This window comes from Mytilus trossulus, chromosome 1, assembly GCF_036588685.1.
Source record: "Mytilus trossulus isolate FHL-02 chromosome 1, PNRI_Mtr1.1.1.hap1, whole genome shotgun sequence".
Lineage (NCBI taxonomy): Eukaryota > Metazoa > Mollusca > Bivalvia > Mytilida > Mytilidae > Mytilus > Mytilus trossulus.
The window spans coordinates 111,517,982-111,537,644 of NC_086373.1; the positions used below are offsets into that span (position 1 = coordinate 111,517,982).

A 19,663-nucleotide genomic window follows, 5' to 3' on the forward strand; every position below is an offset into this window, starting at 1 on the left:
CAATAGCAGCAAACGTGTATTCATCAATTAACATATTATTTGTAATGCGAGATCTTCATTTAAAATCACAACACATTACATGAAAGTATTGGAAAACATATTCTGTCATTTAAATACGATACATCAGACGAACTTCAACGTAAATGGATTTTATCCCTTCTATGGTTGCACATCTTCCATAATTACTACGAAAATCATATAGATACATATTAACAAAACATGATATCATGGTATAAATATATTCCTGAGAACGAATCCTTATAAACCGGTGCCGTTCTAAGACACCTGAATCCAAATTAAGCAATTATTTGTAATTGTATGGTATGACAGATAGCTTGATTGACGTGACTGTCATTACCAACGGGAACAAATCCGATATCTCATTCACTTCTCCGCTACGTAAATGTTAGCATTGTATTCAATGTTGAATTATAACTTCTAATTCTTCTTGTTTCATCTGAAATTTTATGTACAAAGGATTTCACGTGATTTTATTGGATTTTTAAACTTCTTAAACAGAGGTGTTCAATTGAATTTCTATGTTTAAAACGGAAATAGCTTTATATGGTTGACTTGGAAATTAATTCTGAAGAAACAATCCGAGAAGATGAGAAAAGAAGTTTGTGTTGTAAAATAAAATGTGCCACACCTTTTTGCAGAATGGATATGTTTTCTATCATCAAACAGTCGATCTATGCCGAGGATACAAACCCTATAACACGATATTTCCAAATTGGGCGACAGGTAGGAAGCTGTGGCCCGGAGATGATATGGAAAATATACGAAGCTATAAGAATCTCAGACCAAAAGGTAAGCTCATTATTTCTTCACAGACTATGTTCATGATACAATTGAGTGCTATCACAATATGTTTCTTATCATATCCTGTGTATTTCTAATGGGTTGCAGTTGAGAAAAGTAGTGGACTATTGAACGTATTATTCACTTTTATAAAAAAAAAAATGATGATGGAACTTCAATGTTATAAAGGATTTGATAAAAATAAAATACTTTATATCGTATACAGGTTTTTAAATGTGCTACATCAAAAACAGAAATTTGGAAAATGTAAAAAAACAAACACCCATTCAAATCAACTTACATAAATAAAAAAAAATATACTTAAGGTAAAACGCTGTCGTAATTTTTTAATTGTTTATGGAAATTATTATATAAAAATTTTATTTAGTAAATAACCAATTTTTAAAACACTATCAAATTTTCTATTTCTAAATTTTAAAAAGAAGTGTTAGAAATAAACGTTTTAGAATTGATGGTGCAATCTATTATCATATTGAATGTGTCAGGTATGTTCTAACAGACAAAGCAACAAACGTATTATTGAGATTGTTTGATAAACAAGTGAAATCTTAGAAATGTTTTAATTTCACTATTAGGAAAAACTATACTGCTTTCAAATGGAAATTCTATACAGAAATCAATCTGAGGGTTTCACTTCGAAGAAACTAATCATTGCAATATAAATGCACTGTTAAAAAGCATAGTATTACAGACAAGCATGTTAAGATTTGAAAGACGAACTTTTTTATTACCCATTTATGCCCTTTTGATGATCTTTTTTCGTTTCCTTCAAAACCAACAGATATTTTAGTAGTGTATATTTTTTAAAGGCTGATCACACAACTGGCTAATGATGAAGATTTAAAACCCAATATTGTTGCCCTTACGATGGCCGTTTGAAAAACCCAACAAGGACCAAAACAAAAATAAATCGAAAATAGATAAAGGTAATAACAGTAGTATGTAGACCGTTTATATATATACGAAGAGGTTTTGTATAATGGAAAATTAACTTGTTGTTAACTTGGATCACAGCTTCTATTATAATGTAATGGTTTACAAATTGTATCTTTACAATCAACCAGAAATTATTGATAAAAAAAAACAGAACACAAAAACAAACCTTATAATGATTTGATAAATTCATGTTTAAGATGTATCACAAAAATATTCTGAATTAATTTGCATCACCATATAAACGATATCTTAGAAACAGAACACACTATTATATTTCTTTATTGTATTTTTATTCATGTTGCAAAAACAAGCAAAGTTAACCGATTAGAATTCGAAAATCTTGTCAAACACAATGTTAAACGCTGGGATTATTGGGAAAACAAACTCGCAGACATCTAAACAGGATTATCATATCTTCCCATTCATATGTCAGGCATAACTAATACCCTCCTGTTTTGTCTCGGATTAAAACACGTTTAATATATCAGTGGTTACACCTTTTGGAGATACGATACTCACATTGTATTTACACAGGAATAAAAAAAAAGTCGATCTGTTTGTCTTTTTCATTTTTAGCCATGGCGTTGTCAGTTTATTTTCAAATGTCTCTTTGATATCTTTTTGATTTTTTTGCAATATTGATAATTATCGACCCTAGAAATAGATAATGTTTGCCGTATTTTGCAAAATCTGTCGGAAATTTAGTCTTCAATATTCTTTGCATTCATACCCTACTTTGCTTTTTTTACACTTTATTTTCTTCCAGTGTTACTGTTGAATTTTGTGTAGACTAAAAGCTTCGTCTGAACGTTTGGTATCTCACCTGAACTTTAATTCTCTCCGTGCCAGAAGTCGCATAAGGTCCCAATACTGAAATTATACCAGTTTCTTTCTTGTGCCGCTGTTCTGACCATGTTCCAACCTGTCGATTATTGTTGGTTCCTTTCTTTCTCTGTTGTTCTTCTCCATGTAGGTTTTGGTCTTTCTCTAGTTCTCTTCCCTTTCGGGCTCAATAAATGCTACATTACTTTTCTTCTCTGGTATTCTCTAGTGAATTTATTTTTACTATTGAACCCTTAAAACGTTTTCAAACTGATGGTTTTAATTACAATATTACCTTACAAGTAGAATGCCTGGTAATATTCTTCAATTAAGGAAACAGTAGTTAACCGATATTCAAATCCATTTATGCAGACAAATCAAGTTAACATACAAACACTGGCGGAATGGTACGTCGAGTATGTAAACGAATCCCGCTATGCATGCATAAAGAGCATACACTATAATTTCTTTAATTGTCGTTGGGTTTTGTCTGTATAATTGTTTGTTTGTTTATTTGCTAATCAATATTAGTTTGTTTTATATATTCGTTTGGCCTTGTTTGTATGCGTGTTTTTTACTTATTTTATATATTCGTTTGGTCTTGTTTGTTAGTGTGTTTTTCCTTGTTTTTGCTTGCTCATTTTCCGTTTGAAAATATACTGTTGGAAAAAAAGAGAACTCATTGCTTAATTTTATTCACAAAAGTCTAGACTAAAGGATTTGTTCAGTAATGCTATATATACAGTCCAGAGATTGTAACTTTCGTAAACAGCAACATTAATTTTCCCTAAAGTGACATTTTAATTGGAATGGTATTACGTCTCGATTTGATTGACATCCTCCCCTGTTGCTATGCACGTGTATTTTAGACCAGCTGATATCACCACCAGTTTAGTTTGATTTAGTTTAGTTTCTTTCCGCTACTGTTTGTTGTTTTTGTTACGTCATTTTATTTTATTCATTTTATTCATTTTACTTTCTTTGTTTGTGTTATTTATTTAAGACATTGCAATTTATCTAATCGAATATAGAGGCTCTGTTTCTATGCCAAAAATTACATATTTGGAATACATTTCAATATTAACGAGCTTTGAAAATTCTTAATTTCATCAAACTAACGTATTACTATAATAATCAGTTCAAGTCGAACGCTTTTTAGTGATATACATCCTGAAGTCTTACGAAAAAAGAATGATTTTCGATATTGCACAGATTTATCAAATTTACATTTGTTTGAGATATTTTATATGGTTGTCAATCCTTTTTAAATCGTACACTTTTAAGTAATAAAATTCAAAGAAAGATTAATAAAACAAGAACAGTATTGCCCAGATTTCTTATAATGATTAATATTCGCCGGAATCAAGTGAACAAAAGAGAAAATAAATATTTTACTGCACAGAACTAATCAATTGACAGAAATGATAGGAAACATAAGATTCAGTGATGTATAATAAACGTACTTAAAATACCAATGCTTTCTCCTTGGGAACGGTAATCATCACTCCAGTATCTTAGGTTTCACGAGAAATATTCCGGACGGAATATAAGAATAGTTCATTTCATTGGTAATAAAATTTCCATACAATTCTTTTGAAGAAGGTCAATTTATATACGTTTATATGATTATTTAGGTGATAGTGGACTGTTGTCAGTATTTATATATATTTTATTCAGGTGGTAGAAGACTTTTGCCATTTTGTCGTATTGATAATAAATAGGATTTAAAACAGCTTAACGTACTGTGGGATCTCTATAATATAGCGGTCGACAGAAGTTCACGTCTGGCGTAGCTGTTTTTTTCTGTTTTCACTCTATAATTTTTTTCTCCATAATAAATGTTCAAAGTGTGTACAATTAATATCATATAAGGTAGAAATGCTTACATCATAGAAAACCTGTCGGCGATTTCCCCCTATTTATGTGATCCTCTTCAATACCGTTCCTTAGCTTTTTAGGTAATATCTTGCCTATGTTTAAATATTATTTTTTGGTTTTCATTGTATAAAGGTGTGCTCCAGTAGTTAAATTGAGATGCTTTGAAATGGTACTAATTTCTGTTCTACTAATGAAACGAGATTTGTTTTACTTTGCAAATATAAATAAGAATGTACATGGATACTACAAATTGAGCATATCCATAATCTTATCCGACACACTATTCCGTGACGACAAACAAGTCAGTCAGTTTTCTTGTAGGCAGCAATCATCCATCAACTTAATCCCTATCAGAAACTCAACTTCCTGTTATCGATATTATGCTATGCAGAATGAGTTTTCTGTTTTAAAACAAGAGTGTTTGGAACATTTTTGTGTTTTCTAAACTATCATTAACTTTTTTGTTATCTAAATATGAATTAATCACTCCGCAGAAAAAGACAATTTTATTAAATCATTTGGATATTTCATTTAAAGTGTATTTACAGTGCGATATAACATATCGTTTGTAAATATTTAGATAACTAACATTTCATAATATTCATCATCATATTGTGTTTTTTGTCTTCAAGGTGAATTATACTACATTTTTCTCTTACTGTGTATCGCTCCTATGCTCTATCAAAGCGCTACTCAAATGCACTAATGACAACATATATTTAGTTAGTACTTAAATTGGTGTCAAGTTATCAGGTTATTTGTTGGAAATGTTTTTCAATAATCAACTGGATATATGTCAATATTACCTGGTCTATAATTTGGACATTAACCTCACGCTGTTTGATCGAAATGAGTCGTAATATTTGCACTGATTGGACAAATGTTCAATGACATAACGAGTATAATTGATTCCCTTTTTACTATTTGTATTTTTGGGTTATTTTCTTTTTAATTTCAAAATTTAAGTTGATACAGAAAAAAACTTAAATCTTAGGATATTTTACAAAATATGTATTTAATACCATTACATAAAATATTGATATTATAACTTTAAACAGACGGTCACGACGTAACTTATAATCTATTATCGTCTAATGTGTCCAATGTGAAGATGTATATAAACCTCACGAGAGTTGGCGAGAACGTCACCAACATGAAATGCAGTTGTCGGAATTATAGATCGAATGAAGTTCACAAGAAATAAATACAACCACAGCAAAACAGAAGCACATTATTACATGTCTGCTGATCCCATGAGTATGAAGAAATTAATAAATATTTCTAAAACAAATTCAAATTGTTTGGTGCATAAAGATAACGCGATACTCCCGAAACGAGACATAAAAGTGCTCATGACATTGGGATCATCGACAGCATTCTAAGTTAAAATCACAGAAAATGACTCCTGTTCTGTGATTTCAAAGGAAATTGGGGAATGTCAGAAAATTACCAAGTTTATGAAAGCACAGCTATACTTGATTATCTTTTCTTTTTACGAGTTTTGTGAAAACAACAAATGAAAAGAGGAATTTATATATAAAGAATACTGAAAGGTGCTAAATAATGTCGATAGTTTGTCTATTAACAAAATGACCAAGAAAAAAAGCACACATATTAATGATAACTTACAGTATATTCAAGACATTGTATATAGGTGTGCGTCATGAGTATCCACCATACGCTCTTAGAAGAATTTCAATAGAATTGATTTTAAAATCGTTCAAAATATAACAATGATAAGACTTTTCTGCAGTAGATAATTCTTAAAAAGATAGAAATAAATTGATGATTATAAAAGTAAAAACAAAATACATAACATTAATCAGTGACACTAGAATCAAATAAGTTAAAATGCAAGTACGAAGTTAAATTAAAGTCAGATAAGGCAAAAACTACACGAATAAAGAAATAAAACGAAAAGGCAACTGTGCAACTAGTAAGGCAGATTTATAAACACGACTCTGATCGAAAGTGAGTTAAATTGAGATGTTATGAAAAGGTAATTAGTTTCTATTTTACTTATGAAACCAGATTTGTTTTACTTTGCAAATAAAAATTACATTGTAAATCGCCTTTCTTAAAAATTAACATGGATACTACAAATTAAGCATATCCATAATCTTATCCAACACACTATTCCGTGACGATCAACAAGTCCGTCAGCTTTCCTTTAGGCAGCAATCATCTATCAACTAAATCCATATTAACCTCAACTTAGATAACTTACATTTAAAAATATCAAGCATCATATTGTGCTTTTTGTCCTTAAGTGATGATGCTATATTGTCTTTGAATGCATATCGCTCATGCTCTATCCACTCGTTACTAAAATGCACTAATGACAATATATCGCCAGTTAGATTTTAAATTCGTGTCAAAATATCAGCTAATTTGCATGTAAAGTTCTACAATAATCAAATGAATAGATTACAATATAACCTGGTCTATAATTTGGACATTTATCTTACTCTGTATGAGCGGAATGAGTCTGACCATTTGCACTAATTGGATATATGTTCAATGACCTAACGCGTATCATTGATTCCTGTTCTACTAAACTCATTTTATTTTATTTCTTCTTTTACTCTAAAGATTTGATTTGACAGAAAAAGCTTGCTTAAATATGGGTAAATTTTACGAAACATTTATGAAATACAATGACATAAAATATTGATATAATAACTTTCAACAGACGGCCACGACGTAACACATAATCTATTATCGTCTAATGTGTCCAATCTGTAGATGTATATTAACCTCGCGAGAGTTGGCGAGAACGTCACCAACATGAAATGCAGTTGTTGGAATTATAGATCGAATGAAGTTCACAAGCAATAAATACAACCACAGCAAAACAGAATCACATTATAACATGTCTGCTGATCCCAGGAGTATCAAGAAATTATAAATATTTCTAAAACAAATTCCAATTGTTTTGGTGCATAAAGATAACGAGAGTCTCCCGAAACGAGAAATTAAAGGTCTCATGACATTGGAATTATCGAAAGTATTCTAAGTTAAAATCACAGACAATGACTCCTGTTCTGTGATTTGAAAGAAAATTGAGGAATTTCAGACAATTAGCAGGTTTATAAAAGAACAGCTATATTTGATTATTTTTTTCTTTTTACGAGTTTTGTGAAAACAAAAAATGAAATTTACTGATAAAGAATACTGAAAGGTGCTAAATAATGTCGATAGTTTGTCTATAAACAAAACGACTAAGAAAATAAGCACACAGATAAATGATAGCTTACAGTCTATTCAAGACATTGAATGTCGAATGGTAAAGATTCGTCCATATATATGTTACAGTAAATAGGTGAAATAAGTAATTACACGTAATTACGAAACATTTCAGTAAAAACCTGTAATTACTAGACAATTTAGTAAATACATGTATTTTCTAGTTGTTTCAGTGATTACTGATATTCACTGATTTTTTTTGTGATTTTTACAGCTATTTACTAACTTGATATTTTTGTTTTAAAATTAAATATATAATTCAAGATACAAAATAAGAACATAAAGGGTAGTTTTTTTTTTTTTAGAGCTAACTTAATTAAGGATTAAGGAATAAAAGGAACACTAATAGTGTATACCCTATAGTGTTTCTGAATTGAAACTGGAAAATGGTTGTTATTAAAGTTTTGAAACTCCTTACAAATCATTTTTAGCATGCAAGACAAATGATATCAATCCAAAATTGAAAATGAAAAATATTGTGAGAAGTTTACCGGCAACTTTGCAACCTCTTTCTGACAATAGACATTTGATAAAGCAAAATTTTGTGATTTTAAAGATTAATAACCAACAAATATTTAAATATTTTTTTGCAGGAATTAAACAACATTTTTTTCTGTCTACATTTGAAAAATGTGATATCTGAGCTTACCAGACTTTTCACCGTATCAAATTGAATGATTAAAAACTTTTTTCTTTTTTTTTTAACATTCAGCCCATTTGTATTACCATTATGTTTCAGATTTACTTTAACATATGTTTCTTCTATGCAATTTAACAGTCAGGGGTATTTCTAATGACAACATGTGCAAAAACACTCACTGATTTTTACCTTCTAATGTGTTCGACCGTTTTGTAGGGTACCCCAAAGCTGGTCAAATGCAATATACCTTAAACATAAAATGAAATTTCCTTAGGACTTTAACTAATGATGAATGAACCCTTTCCTTTTCAATGCGGTAAATATAAGAAAAAATAAGTGAGAAGAAAATTTTGGTTTATTACCAAGGCCTACCCCTTGAAGTTCGTTAAATTTAGATAACTTTCTTAAATTATCCTAGATTTCTCCCAAACTTGAACAGAAGCTTGCTTATGATCATGAGATAATTTTCAAGAAGTACATTTTGTAAAAATATAATCAAATTTATCCGTATTTAAATATTAAAAGACTTGCATTATTTATGTATGTGCGTTTCCCAAGTCAGGAGCCTGTAAATTCAGTGGTTGTCGTTTGTTTATGTGTTACATATTTGTTTTTCGTTTTTTTTTTTTACTTAAATAAGGCCGTTAATTTTCTTGTTTGAATTGTTTTACATTGTCTTATCGGGGCCTTTTATAGCTGACTACACGGTATGGGCTTTGCTCATTGTTGAAGGCCGTACGGTGACCTACAGTTGTAAATGTCTGTGTCATTTTGGTCTTAAGTGGATAGTTGTCTCATTGACAATCATACCACATCTTCTTCATATTAGAATAGTGTTTACGCCAGTTAAAATTGCATTCACACTGTGCTGTGGTTAAAGTTTTTCTTAAATACGTATCAAATTTCATAAACCATCCTGTATTTTAACCAAATTTGGACAAAAACTTCTTACAGTCCTAGACAAAAGATAGTTTATATGTAGGAAAATTTTAATATTTTTTCCCCATTTTTCTTAGCCTGCAACCAACAGCAAATGTAGGCGATATACTAGTACTGGGTTAAATCTGAATACATCGGTAAACTATCTACAGCTAGTGGTTAAATGGAAGGTCACATGAATAAGTATCCAATGAGGTCCAATCATTCACCTGCAAGTGCACAACTCATCAAGCAGGTTTGACTGCTAAAAGTGAATTATAATTTCCATTAATGATTTACCAAAACAAAATCTGTTTTTATATCTCGTAGCTAGTGCTCCTATAACAAAAAGATACATTTTTGGCTCATCACTTTTTAAGACTGTTCACTGATCTTCTATAGTTAGTATAACCCTAACTTTTGATCAGCTGACCCTATTTCAACATGGTTTTAACAGTTAGTAAATAGGTGTAAAAAATCATTTTAAGATTAGTAATTACTGGTAATAACTAGGCCATTTCAGGGATTACATGTATTTACTAGGTGCATCGGGGATTACATGTAATTCCTAAATTTGAGTAATTACATGTAATTCCTAATTTCACCTATTTACTGTAACACTTAAAATAACCACTTCCAACGTGTTTCTGTGCAATAAAGAATCTGCATAAGAGTCGTAATTAATAGAAGACAGATAACAATACGACCCAAAACTTTGATGTTCAAGATCATCGTTTTTGTCTTTGACGAAAATAACATAACACTAACATTCGGGACAGGAATCAAAAGAAATAATGACATAATTGTCATGATAATGAAAATAATCAAAATAAAATAAAACAAGTATGACTTATGAGTAGTTTTGATTCTCTTCGTATCTTTATCTAACATCATAGAAAACCTGTTCCCCCTATTTCAGTGATCCCTTTCTAGCTTGTTCTTCAGGTTTTTATGTTATATTTTGTCTGTTTTTAATTTAACTTGTTGTTTTCATTGTATAAACGTGTGCGTCATGAGTATCTGCCATACGTTTTCAAAATAATTTCAATAGAATTGATTTCAAATTCTTTCAAAATATAACAATGATAAGGCTTTTCTGCAATACGTAGGTGATCTTTTAAAAGATAGAAATGAATTGATGATGAAAAAATTAAAAACAAAATGTATAACATTAATCAGTGACACTAAAATCAAATAAGTTAAAAGGCAAGTACAAAGTTAAATTAAAGTCAGAGAAGGCAAAAACTACTCGAGTAAAGAAATAAAACGACAAGGCAACTGTGCAAAATGTAAGACAGATTTATAAACACGACTCTGATCGAAACTGAGTTAAATTGTGATGCTTTGAAAGGGTAATTAGTTTCTGTTTTACTTATGAAACCAGATTTGTTTTACTTTGCAAATATCAATTAAATTGTAAATCGCCTTTCTTAAAAATTAACATGGATACAACAAATTAAGCATATCCATAATCTTATCCGACACACTATTCCGTGACGACCAACAAGTTCATCAACTTTCCTCTAAACAGCAATCATCTATCAACCAAATCCCTATCGGAAACTCAACTTCTTGCTATCGATATTGTGCTATGCTGAATGGGTTTTCAGTTTTAAATAATCAAGAGTGTTTTGAAACATTTTGCTTTTTCAGAACAATCATTTAATTCAAAACATCTAAATATGAATTAATCACTTCACAGAAAAAGACAATATTATTAAATCATTTGGATATTTCCTCTAAAATGTATTTACTGGGCGAGATAACATATCATTTGTAAATATTTAGATAACTAACATTTAATAATATCCATCATCATATTGTTCTTTTTGTCCCTAGGTGATGATGCTATATTTTCTTTGAATGAGTATCGCTCATGCTCTATCCAATCGTTACTAAAATGCACTAATGACAATATATCTCCAGTTAGATTTTAAATTGGTGTCCAAATATCAGCTCATTTGCCTGTAAAGTTTTACAATGATCAAATGAATAGATTACAATATTACCTGGTCTATAATTTGGACATTTATCTTACGCTGTATGAGCGGAATAAGACTTACCATTTGCACTGATTGAATAAATGTTCAATGACCTGTCGAGTATTATTGATTCCTGTTTTACCAAACTCATTTTATGTTATTTTCTTTTTTACTCTGAAGATTTAAGTTGATGCAAACAACTCAAATTTTGGGAAATTTTACGATATTTGTATGGAATAAAATAATATAAAATATTGATATACTAACTTTAAACAGACGGCCACGACGTAACTTACAATCTATTATCGTCTAATGTGTCCAATCTGTAGATGTATATTAACCTCGCGAAAGTTGGCGGGAACGTCACCAACATGAAATGCAGTTGTTGGAATTATAGATCGAATGAAGTTTACAAGCAATAAATACAACAACAGCAAAACAGAATCACATTATTACATGTCTGCTGATCCCATGAGTATCAAGAAATAGTAAAGAAATAACATTTGTTTGATGTATAAAGATAACGCTAGACTTTTGAAACGAGATTTTAAAGTGCCCACGACAGTATTGTAAGTTAAAATCACAAAAGACTACTCCTTTTCTATGATTTGAAAGGGAGTTGCGGAATTTCAGACAACCAGCAAGTTTAAAAAGGCACAGTTTTACTTGATAATTACTCCTTTTTACATATGAAATTTATATAACGAAAATTTAAAGAAGCTAAATTATATCGATAAATAAGCAAACATATATATGATAACTTACAGTCTATTAAAGAATTCCAATGACTAATGAAGATATTGATGAATCTAGATAAGATTTGTAAAAAGTAAAATCACAAAAAAAAAATCTTTAAAGAAATACAAGACAATATATGGTTTTTTGGTCAGCAGTAGTTTCGTTTATTCATTTGTAATTGTTTGTCTCCTACTTAAACTTTATTTTGTATTGCCTCTTGATATCGTCTTACTTTTGTTTAAAAAAAAAGGCATTTGATGCAATACATGAACATAAATTATAGTATTATTCATAGACTGAGAATTGTTTTCGAAGTATCTTTGTGCTTTTTCCAAATACGTTTTTAAAGATTTTACTCATAGATATAATATCTAATATATGATAAATAAAGGTAACAGTTCAAAAATTGATTGAGAGAGTAACAAACAAGGATTACAAAACCATAATTGAAAACTGAAGAAAAATGCAGCAGGTAAGATGCAATAAAATCAACGGTACCAATTTTGTTGCACCCGATGCGCATTTCGACAATACATGTCTCTTCAGTGATGCTCGTGGCCAAAATATTTGAAATCCAAAGCATATATAAAAGATGAAGAGCTATAATCCAAAAGGTCCAAAAAGTATAACCAAATTCGTGAAAGGAATCAGAGCTTTGCATGAGGGAGATACATTCCTTAATTTATAATAATTTCTAATATTTTGTAACAGCAAATTTTAATAACACAAAAACATCCGTATTTTCATGCCAGTACCGAAGTACTGGCTACTGGGCTGGTGATACCCTCGGGGACTAATAGTCCACCAGCATTATTTCTGAACACTCGTTTAACTCTATAACGCCAAAAATCAGAAATAATGGAACATTCGCAATTACCATTATTAAGTTCAAGAAATTGTGAGAAATAACGATATAAATCTGTACGGTTTTATTGATTTTAAGTTTCATTACTTGGCACATGTCATATTTAGTGTCATACAGAAGGAGAGTAATTAAAAAAATGATGAAATAACAAAAAGGCAATAATTATGAAACTGCTTCTGATGAAATTATATTCCTTAACATGTCAATCTCTCATCTCTTCCTTTGTTAAATAAAGTTTTTTTTCCTTTGGTTGATACTTTGTTATAATGGTTAAATAGTTGTTTGTTTTTACAAAACTCTGTAGATAATGAAAACGAAATAGACCATTAGTGAAGTAAAATCTTCAACATTACGAACCAAGTGAATTACTGACATTCCGTACGGTCGATGCTTTATCAGATGGTTCATAGATAACGTAGTATGAATAGACCTTTTAAGTATCCATGTAAGAAAAAAACAAGATCATAATTTTAAGGTGGTATGGGAGTCTGATATAAAAATGATAGAATTTGTTCATACTTTGCTAAAATGTAGTATCTATTGATATATGTTGAAATATATAATAAAAATAATAGGTCACCGCGCTTTTTTACAAGCTACAGGACGCGACAAAATGACACATTTTGTAAGGATTATACAGGAAAAAATTACCAATTAGTGGTAAGAAACTAAACAAAATGATAGAATTGTTAAATACTTAAGGAAAAGATAGCTTTCAAACAATGCTATGAGAATTTCAAAAGAAAAGATAGGGTCACCATGAGTTTTTTCCAGCTAAAATACAAAACAGGAAAATTCCATGTAGAATCCTTCAGAAAATGCACTATTTTAGAGTTATTTTCCCTTGAAATGTCAATATGAAATTAAAAACAAATAATCAACATTTGCAAATAAGTTTTAATATTCATAAGTTATATTATTATTAATTGGTTCTATTAAATGAACATTTATATTAAATATTTGCATTTCTGCATCTATTTCGCTAACTTGATAAAAACAAATCTGGACCTTTGGTTTACTGTTTTTAACAATACAAGATGGAAGACGACAACCATACTACCTTGAACATTTGGTCTGCAACAAACGAAAATTTTCAATGTTAATTTCTAAACCTTCTCGAATATAAAAAAATGTAAAATGAATCAAAGATTGTTATTTGGATGGAGAGTTTTCTCATTGGCACTCACACCACATCCTCCTATATATATATATATATATATATCAAAAGAAACTACAACAAAATATATCATTATTTAATTGTTTAAAGTAACAACTACTAAAAAGTGACCGCTGACACAAAAAAATAAGAAATGAAAAGGTATATTTTAGTTGATGACGGACAAACAAATAACAAGACATCTCGATGACTTGACATGAGAATGCTTGTTGCAAACCAATAATTGTTGAGGATATAGTAATAACCTAACTTGGGAATTCAATACAATTGGTCCTAATTCAAACCGATCTGCAAGTATGATAAGACAACATGTTGGCTCGCTGAGTTTTACATTTAAAAGTATAATAAATCTACTAAATAATCATAATTATGTCGGACATGCTGGTATTTTAAAATCTCAGACCGCGAAAGCATATCATTAATGAGTTGTCATGAAATAGAAGTTTCTTCATAATAGATTTTATACATGGAAGAATTGAAAAGAATTATTACGCAACATTCTTTCCACTGGAACATATTCTAACGGAATAAATGGCATAGCATAATTGTTCTAACAGAACAGATTGTTTGGCCTTGTTTATAACATAATTTGCAGGGAGAATTTCTGGTAGGCGGAACAAATATATTGATAGAAAGATGTCATGATATAGAGGTTTCTTGATGAGAAAAAAACACCACTTACTATATACTATATGGTTATCGTAAAACGTAAGCAGTGTCAAAGTAGTATTTTCCCTCACAATTCGACAGAGACGTGTTTGTGATAGAAACAAAAACTTCCATGACATTTCAAACAGTCGTAATTCTGAAGAATGGACGTTGTGGTCTTGCTTCATAGTCATTTTAACTCAAGATCAAAAATTAGATTTTTATCTACTCAAACTTACACAACTTCATATTATGGGATCGACATCATGCTCCACGATGTTTCCAAGTGATAAACATATATCTGATTAACAAAAAAAATAAGACCAGAGTTTATATGAAATTCCTTTCTTCAAGAGTGGAATGAATTATATGTGAAAAGTAAAATAAAGTAAGATTGTTTTTGAACATCTTAGTCAGGATGAAGACGGAATCTACCAATAGTCGAACCAACAATCTCATGCTCTTTTCGTTGATTGTTACGCAACAACAATAGACATTAATACAGAATACTGTACTTGCAATATATATAGTACATGTTGATCAAAATTTGCCTTCATTTTCATAGCAATTGAGATTGTCCTAGGTTTCTGATGGGGCTCTTATTGCTCAAACGTTTTTGTTGTTGCTTTATATTGACTGTTTTGTGTTTTGTTAATTTTGTCATGTGATAGTTGGTCTTTCTTCAAATTATGATATTCAATCATCCCATTATGTCTTCTTCCTCTATCTGTCAAATTGGCCCTGGATAACTATGACCTATTGTAGAGTGGCAATCATGCCATATCGTGTTATTCAATGGGCTATTCAAGTAAAGCAAGATGAACTCATCTTGTAAACTCGCGCGATCAAGCTCCTTTTGGAGAATATGAAATCATCTTGTCGACTCCCGCGATCCCGCTCCTTTTGGAGATCATGAACTCATATTGTCGACTCGCGCAATCCCGTTCCTTTTGGAGATCATGCAACTGCCATAGCTTTTGTTTCTCTAACTGTATACCTATCTTTCGAATCGATATGAAATGTTAACACCAGTAAACTACTTGTGCCCTTAACTTTGATCAGTGTACCTGTACACTCATCCTGATTAATAATCATGAGAAAAATCTAAAAATTCGATCTTAATATGATAATATAAATACAGCTTGATATAGTTATTCTAATTCCGAAACCCAGTTTAGTATTGATTAGGAAACGAACAATGTGAAAACTACGTTTTGGTTTATGACCATAGTTTGTATAACTAGATTTATTCTAAACACAATTATGCATGACTTTAATTGTCTGAATAAATCAAAGGAGGTTACATAAAGTTTACTGATTGGTAATTATTGGCATGGACACCTACAGTTCGCTGATGCTTGAAATGACAGTTTTAAGACGTAGATAACAGTATCCAGATATTATACGTTATGACGAATTGTCCCTTGCCAATGTGGAAACTAGCTTTATAGAATCTTAAATCAAGTAAAACTGATTTCACTTCGATTCAATCAAATAGTGTTTGAAAGATAATTCCTAATGCCTTAATGACAAATAGAATAATAGTGAAGATGAAATCGTGTGTAAAGGTTAACAAAGTTGCTAGTCGATTTTAGCGGCATGGAATAGTTGGAGTCAAACAGCTTAATATAGCGTAATGAATCAAATTTATCAAACGAGAACCCTTTAAATGTTTCATTATCATCTGGCATGTGCAACCAGTGGAAATAGTCCGATAAAAGCTTCCTTACAATGTGCTATTTTAGGTTGCACGTACAATTAAATGTTATAAGATCGGTACACTCCAACACACTTCTTACGTAATCATTCTAAAAGAAAACTGCATTATACTTGGTTGATTACAATATTTAATGTTTGGTTTTATCATTTCTATATAAAACTGCAGCTTAATTTCATGAAAAGTTTTATCTCATTACATATTCTTTTGAAGATAAAAGCTAATTACATTGGAGACTAGAATTATGGTATTCAAACTGAATTTTCATCATATAACCAAGAATAGATCAACTATAGACACATTCTATTAGCCTCTCACTTTATATTTTAATCAATTTGATTTTAGCGGCCTCGATAACATATATGTACGTTCTAACTGAAGCCTGGACTCTTTAATATGCACAGTTCGTAGTTAGGACTACAGGGTTATCGGAACTATTGGGTGACATGGACTATAAAAACGAAGAGATAATGACCAGCTCAAAACGAAGGATTGCCGCCAAAATTAAAGTTCGGGATAAAAAAAAACACAACTAAAACAAATGTTAAGATGGTACAGAAGTATAAATTGAAAATGATAGAATTTGTTCATACTTTGCAAAACCGTATTATATATTGATATATGTTCAGAAAAAACAATATAAATGAATGGTAACCGCGTATTTTCTCTAGCTACAGGTTGTAACAAAATGACACATTTTTTTATGGATTATGCAACAAAACACATCATTCTGTGATTAGAAGCTAAACTTAAGGAGTTTCCTGGGTATAAATCAATTTTTTGTTCTTATATGGGATTTCGCTATATCTTTTTTATAAATGAACTTGATCATATACTTAAAAGAAAAATTCGTAAGGGTTCCGCGGAACCCAGTGTCTCGCCTTCTTTTGCTGTAACTCCCAGGCTCAACAAAAATGAGGAAAACAATCAATAAAAATATTCCTACTGATACTATCTTTTGATTGTAAGATGCTTCTGTCCAAGTTTGTATACATTTCAGGATAGTTTATAAATATGTTTTGAAAACTTAAAGTGCAGACTGTATTTTATGTTAATTGGATTTATTTTTTTTACAAAATTTACTTCTGGATACTATCTTATGATCATAAACAAGCTTCTGTCCAAGTTTGGTACAAACCCATGATAGTTAAAAAAAGTTATTAAAATTTTAAAAACTTTAACCACAGAGTGAATGTAATGTTTCCCTGCAGAAAAAAACTAAGTCCATTTATAAGCAAAAAACAGAAAAAAAGGAATTTTATTTTTGCAAACTTTACTTCTGGATACTATCTTATGATCATAAACAAGCTTCTGTCCAAGTTTGGTAGAAATCCAGTATAGTTTAAGAAAGATATTCAAATTTTAAAAACTTTAACCACAGAGTGAATGTAATGTTTCCCCGCAGAAAAACTAAGTCCACTTATAAGTAAAAAACAGAAAAAATGGAATTTTATTTTTGAAAAATTTACTTCTGGATACTATCTTATGATCATAAACAAGCTTCTGTCCAATTTTGGTAGAAATCCAGTATAGTTTAAGAAAGTTATTAAATTTTCAAAAACTTTAACCACAGAGTGAATATTGTGGACGCCGCCGACGACGACGCCGCCGACGACGACGCCGCCGACGACGCCGACGACAGAATATAGGATCGCTTAGTCTCGCTTTTTCGACTAAAGTCGAAGGCTCGACAAAAATTAAATAAAAAGGGGGTCACCGTTCATTCAAGCTCACAATCTGCCTCCGGAAGAAGCATATATTTTTGTTAATGTCCTTTTTTCTTTTGAGCTAATAGGAGAAATAGAGGTGATATCGAAATAAAAACATAACCTAATTACAGAAATCGCATAAATTTTACAATTATTTAGTTTATGTACAGCTTATTTGAAAACAATAATACAAAATATAGGTCACCTATGAGTTAAAAAAGATCATTCAAATTTAATGCCAAAAAATGGTATTTTTGCACCAAAGGGAGATAATTTGGAGCTTTTTCAATGATATACAAATTTAAAAATTATCTGGGGCCAAACCAAATCGTTTTTTGGGGTTGATTTTTGTACCATATCATAAAGTACTAACTAATAGTGTAATAAATAAAATTTGTTATGAAAAAATAAAGGTTTTTTGGCTGAACTTTTTGTACTCAGGAGCCACCTTAATGATAGTATTGTAAAATAAAATACAAGAAAAAATATTTATTCGGGAAGCTCTACCTCCTTTCCTGGTTTGTGCAATGAACAAATATGGTTTATCAGTAAAAATTTCGCTTAGGGATCATTATGAGTTCCTCTAGTTGATGAGCAGAGCAGATGTAACTTCCTGAAAACTTTGTTTCTCCCCGATGTTTGTTTTATATTCTGGGCTCATGGTCAATAGTGTTAACTAAAATTGATGTTGCTGCTTTTCTTAGTTTTTTACCTGCGAAAAGATTGAAGCTTTTTCACAATAAAGAAAACATAGCCGATTGCATAGCTGACTATGCGTTATGGTGTAATACCACCATTGATTTCCCCCTATTAGTCGTTGTTATAATTGCACTTTCCAAACAAATGTGAAAAATTAATCTTTGTTTCAAAAAAAAGAAACATTTGGCATGAGTAAAGTTGTATCCTGTCCAGTAGTACAGAAATACTTGCACATACCATTTAATCCATATAAGGAAATAACCATTAATGGAAATTAACAAATCACATAAACCTGATCGCTTTCAGTTTATTAACAGTTAGTGTGTATTTTATTTCTGAAGAATATGGAATCCAAAGTTTGGCGTAATAAACAGAAATTCCATATAGTTACTCCTTACTTTTACCCGATTGATTTCTCAGACATTTCGCTGTTGTTTAATGAAGAGACACCTGAAAATCATAATGCCATTAATTATTGCTTGCTGATTTAACTTTATAAAGCTTGTGTTTATTGATGAACCTGTATTTGTAAAGGAAAATGGCCGATAACATGCTGTAATAATTATCAGATTAAATGAACTAACATAAGTTAACAGTAGTAATAACGTATTATTTTAGTGACATCATGTATTATTCTATTTGTACATTGCGTTTCACTTTTGGTTATCAATTACCTTCTTCCTTTAGATTACAATACGCTACATAATCAATGTTATTTCAAGCGTGCTAAATGGACCATTACAAATTGGTATTCCTCTGATATATTGTCATACAATACACTACATAATCAATGTTATTTCAAGCGTGCTAAATGGACCATTACAAATTGGTATTCCTCTGATATATTGTCATTAACAGCAAAACAT

General features: G+C 30.4%; 1 protein-coding gene across 4 annotated transcripts in view; it reads left to right on the top strand.

Annotated features, from left to right (window-relative positions):
• The first annotated feature begins 404 nt into the window (after positions 1 to 404).
• Positions 405 to 19,663, top strand: part of LOC134697736 (SCY1-like protein 2) — an 81,238-nt gene continuing 61,979 nt past the window's right edge. For all 4 annotated transcript variants that reach the window (XM_063560030.1, XM_063560023.1, XM_063560046.1 and 1 more), the window contains exon 1: positions 405 to 810. In XM_063560030.1, coding sequence (XP_063416100.1) covers positions 565 to 810 — 246 coding nt within the window. In that variant the 5' untranslated portion in view covers positions 405 to 564. The remainder of the gene's footprint in view (positions 811 to 19,663) is intronic.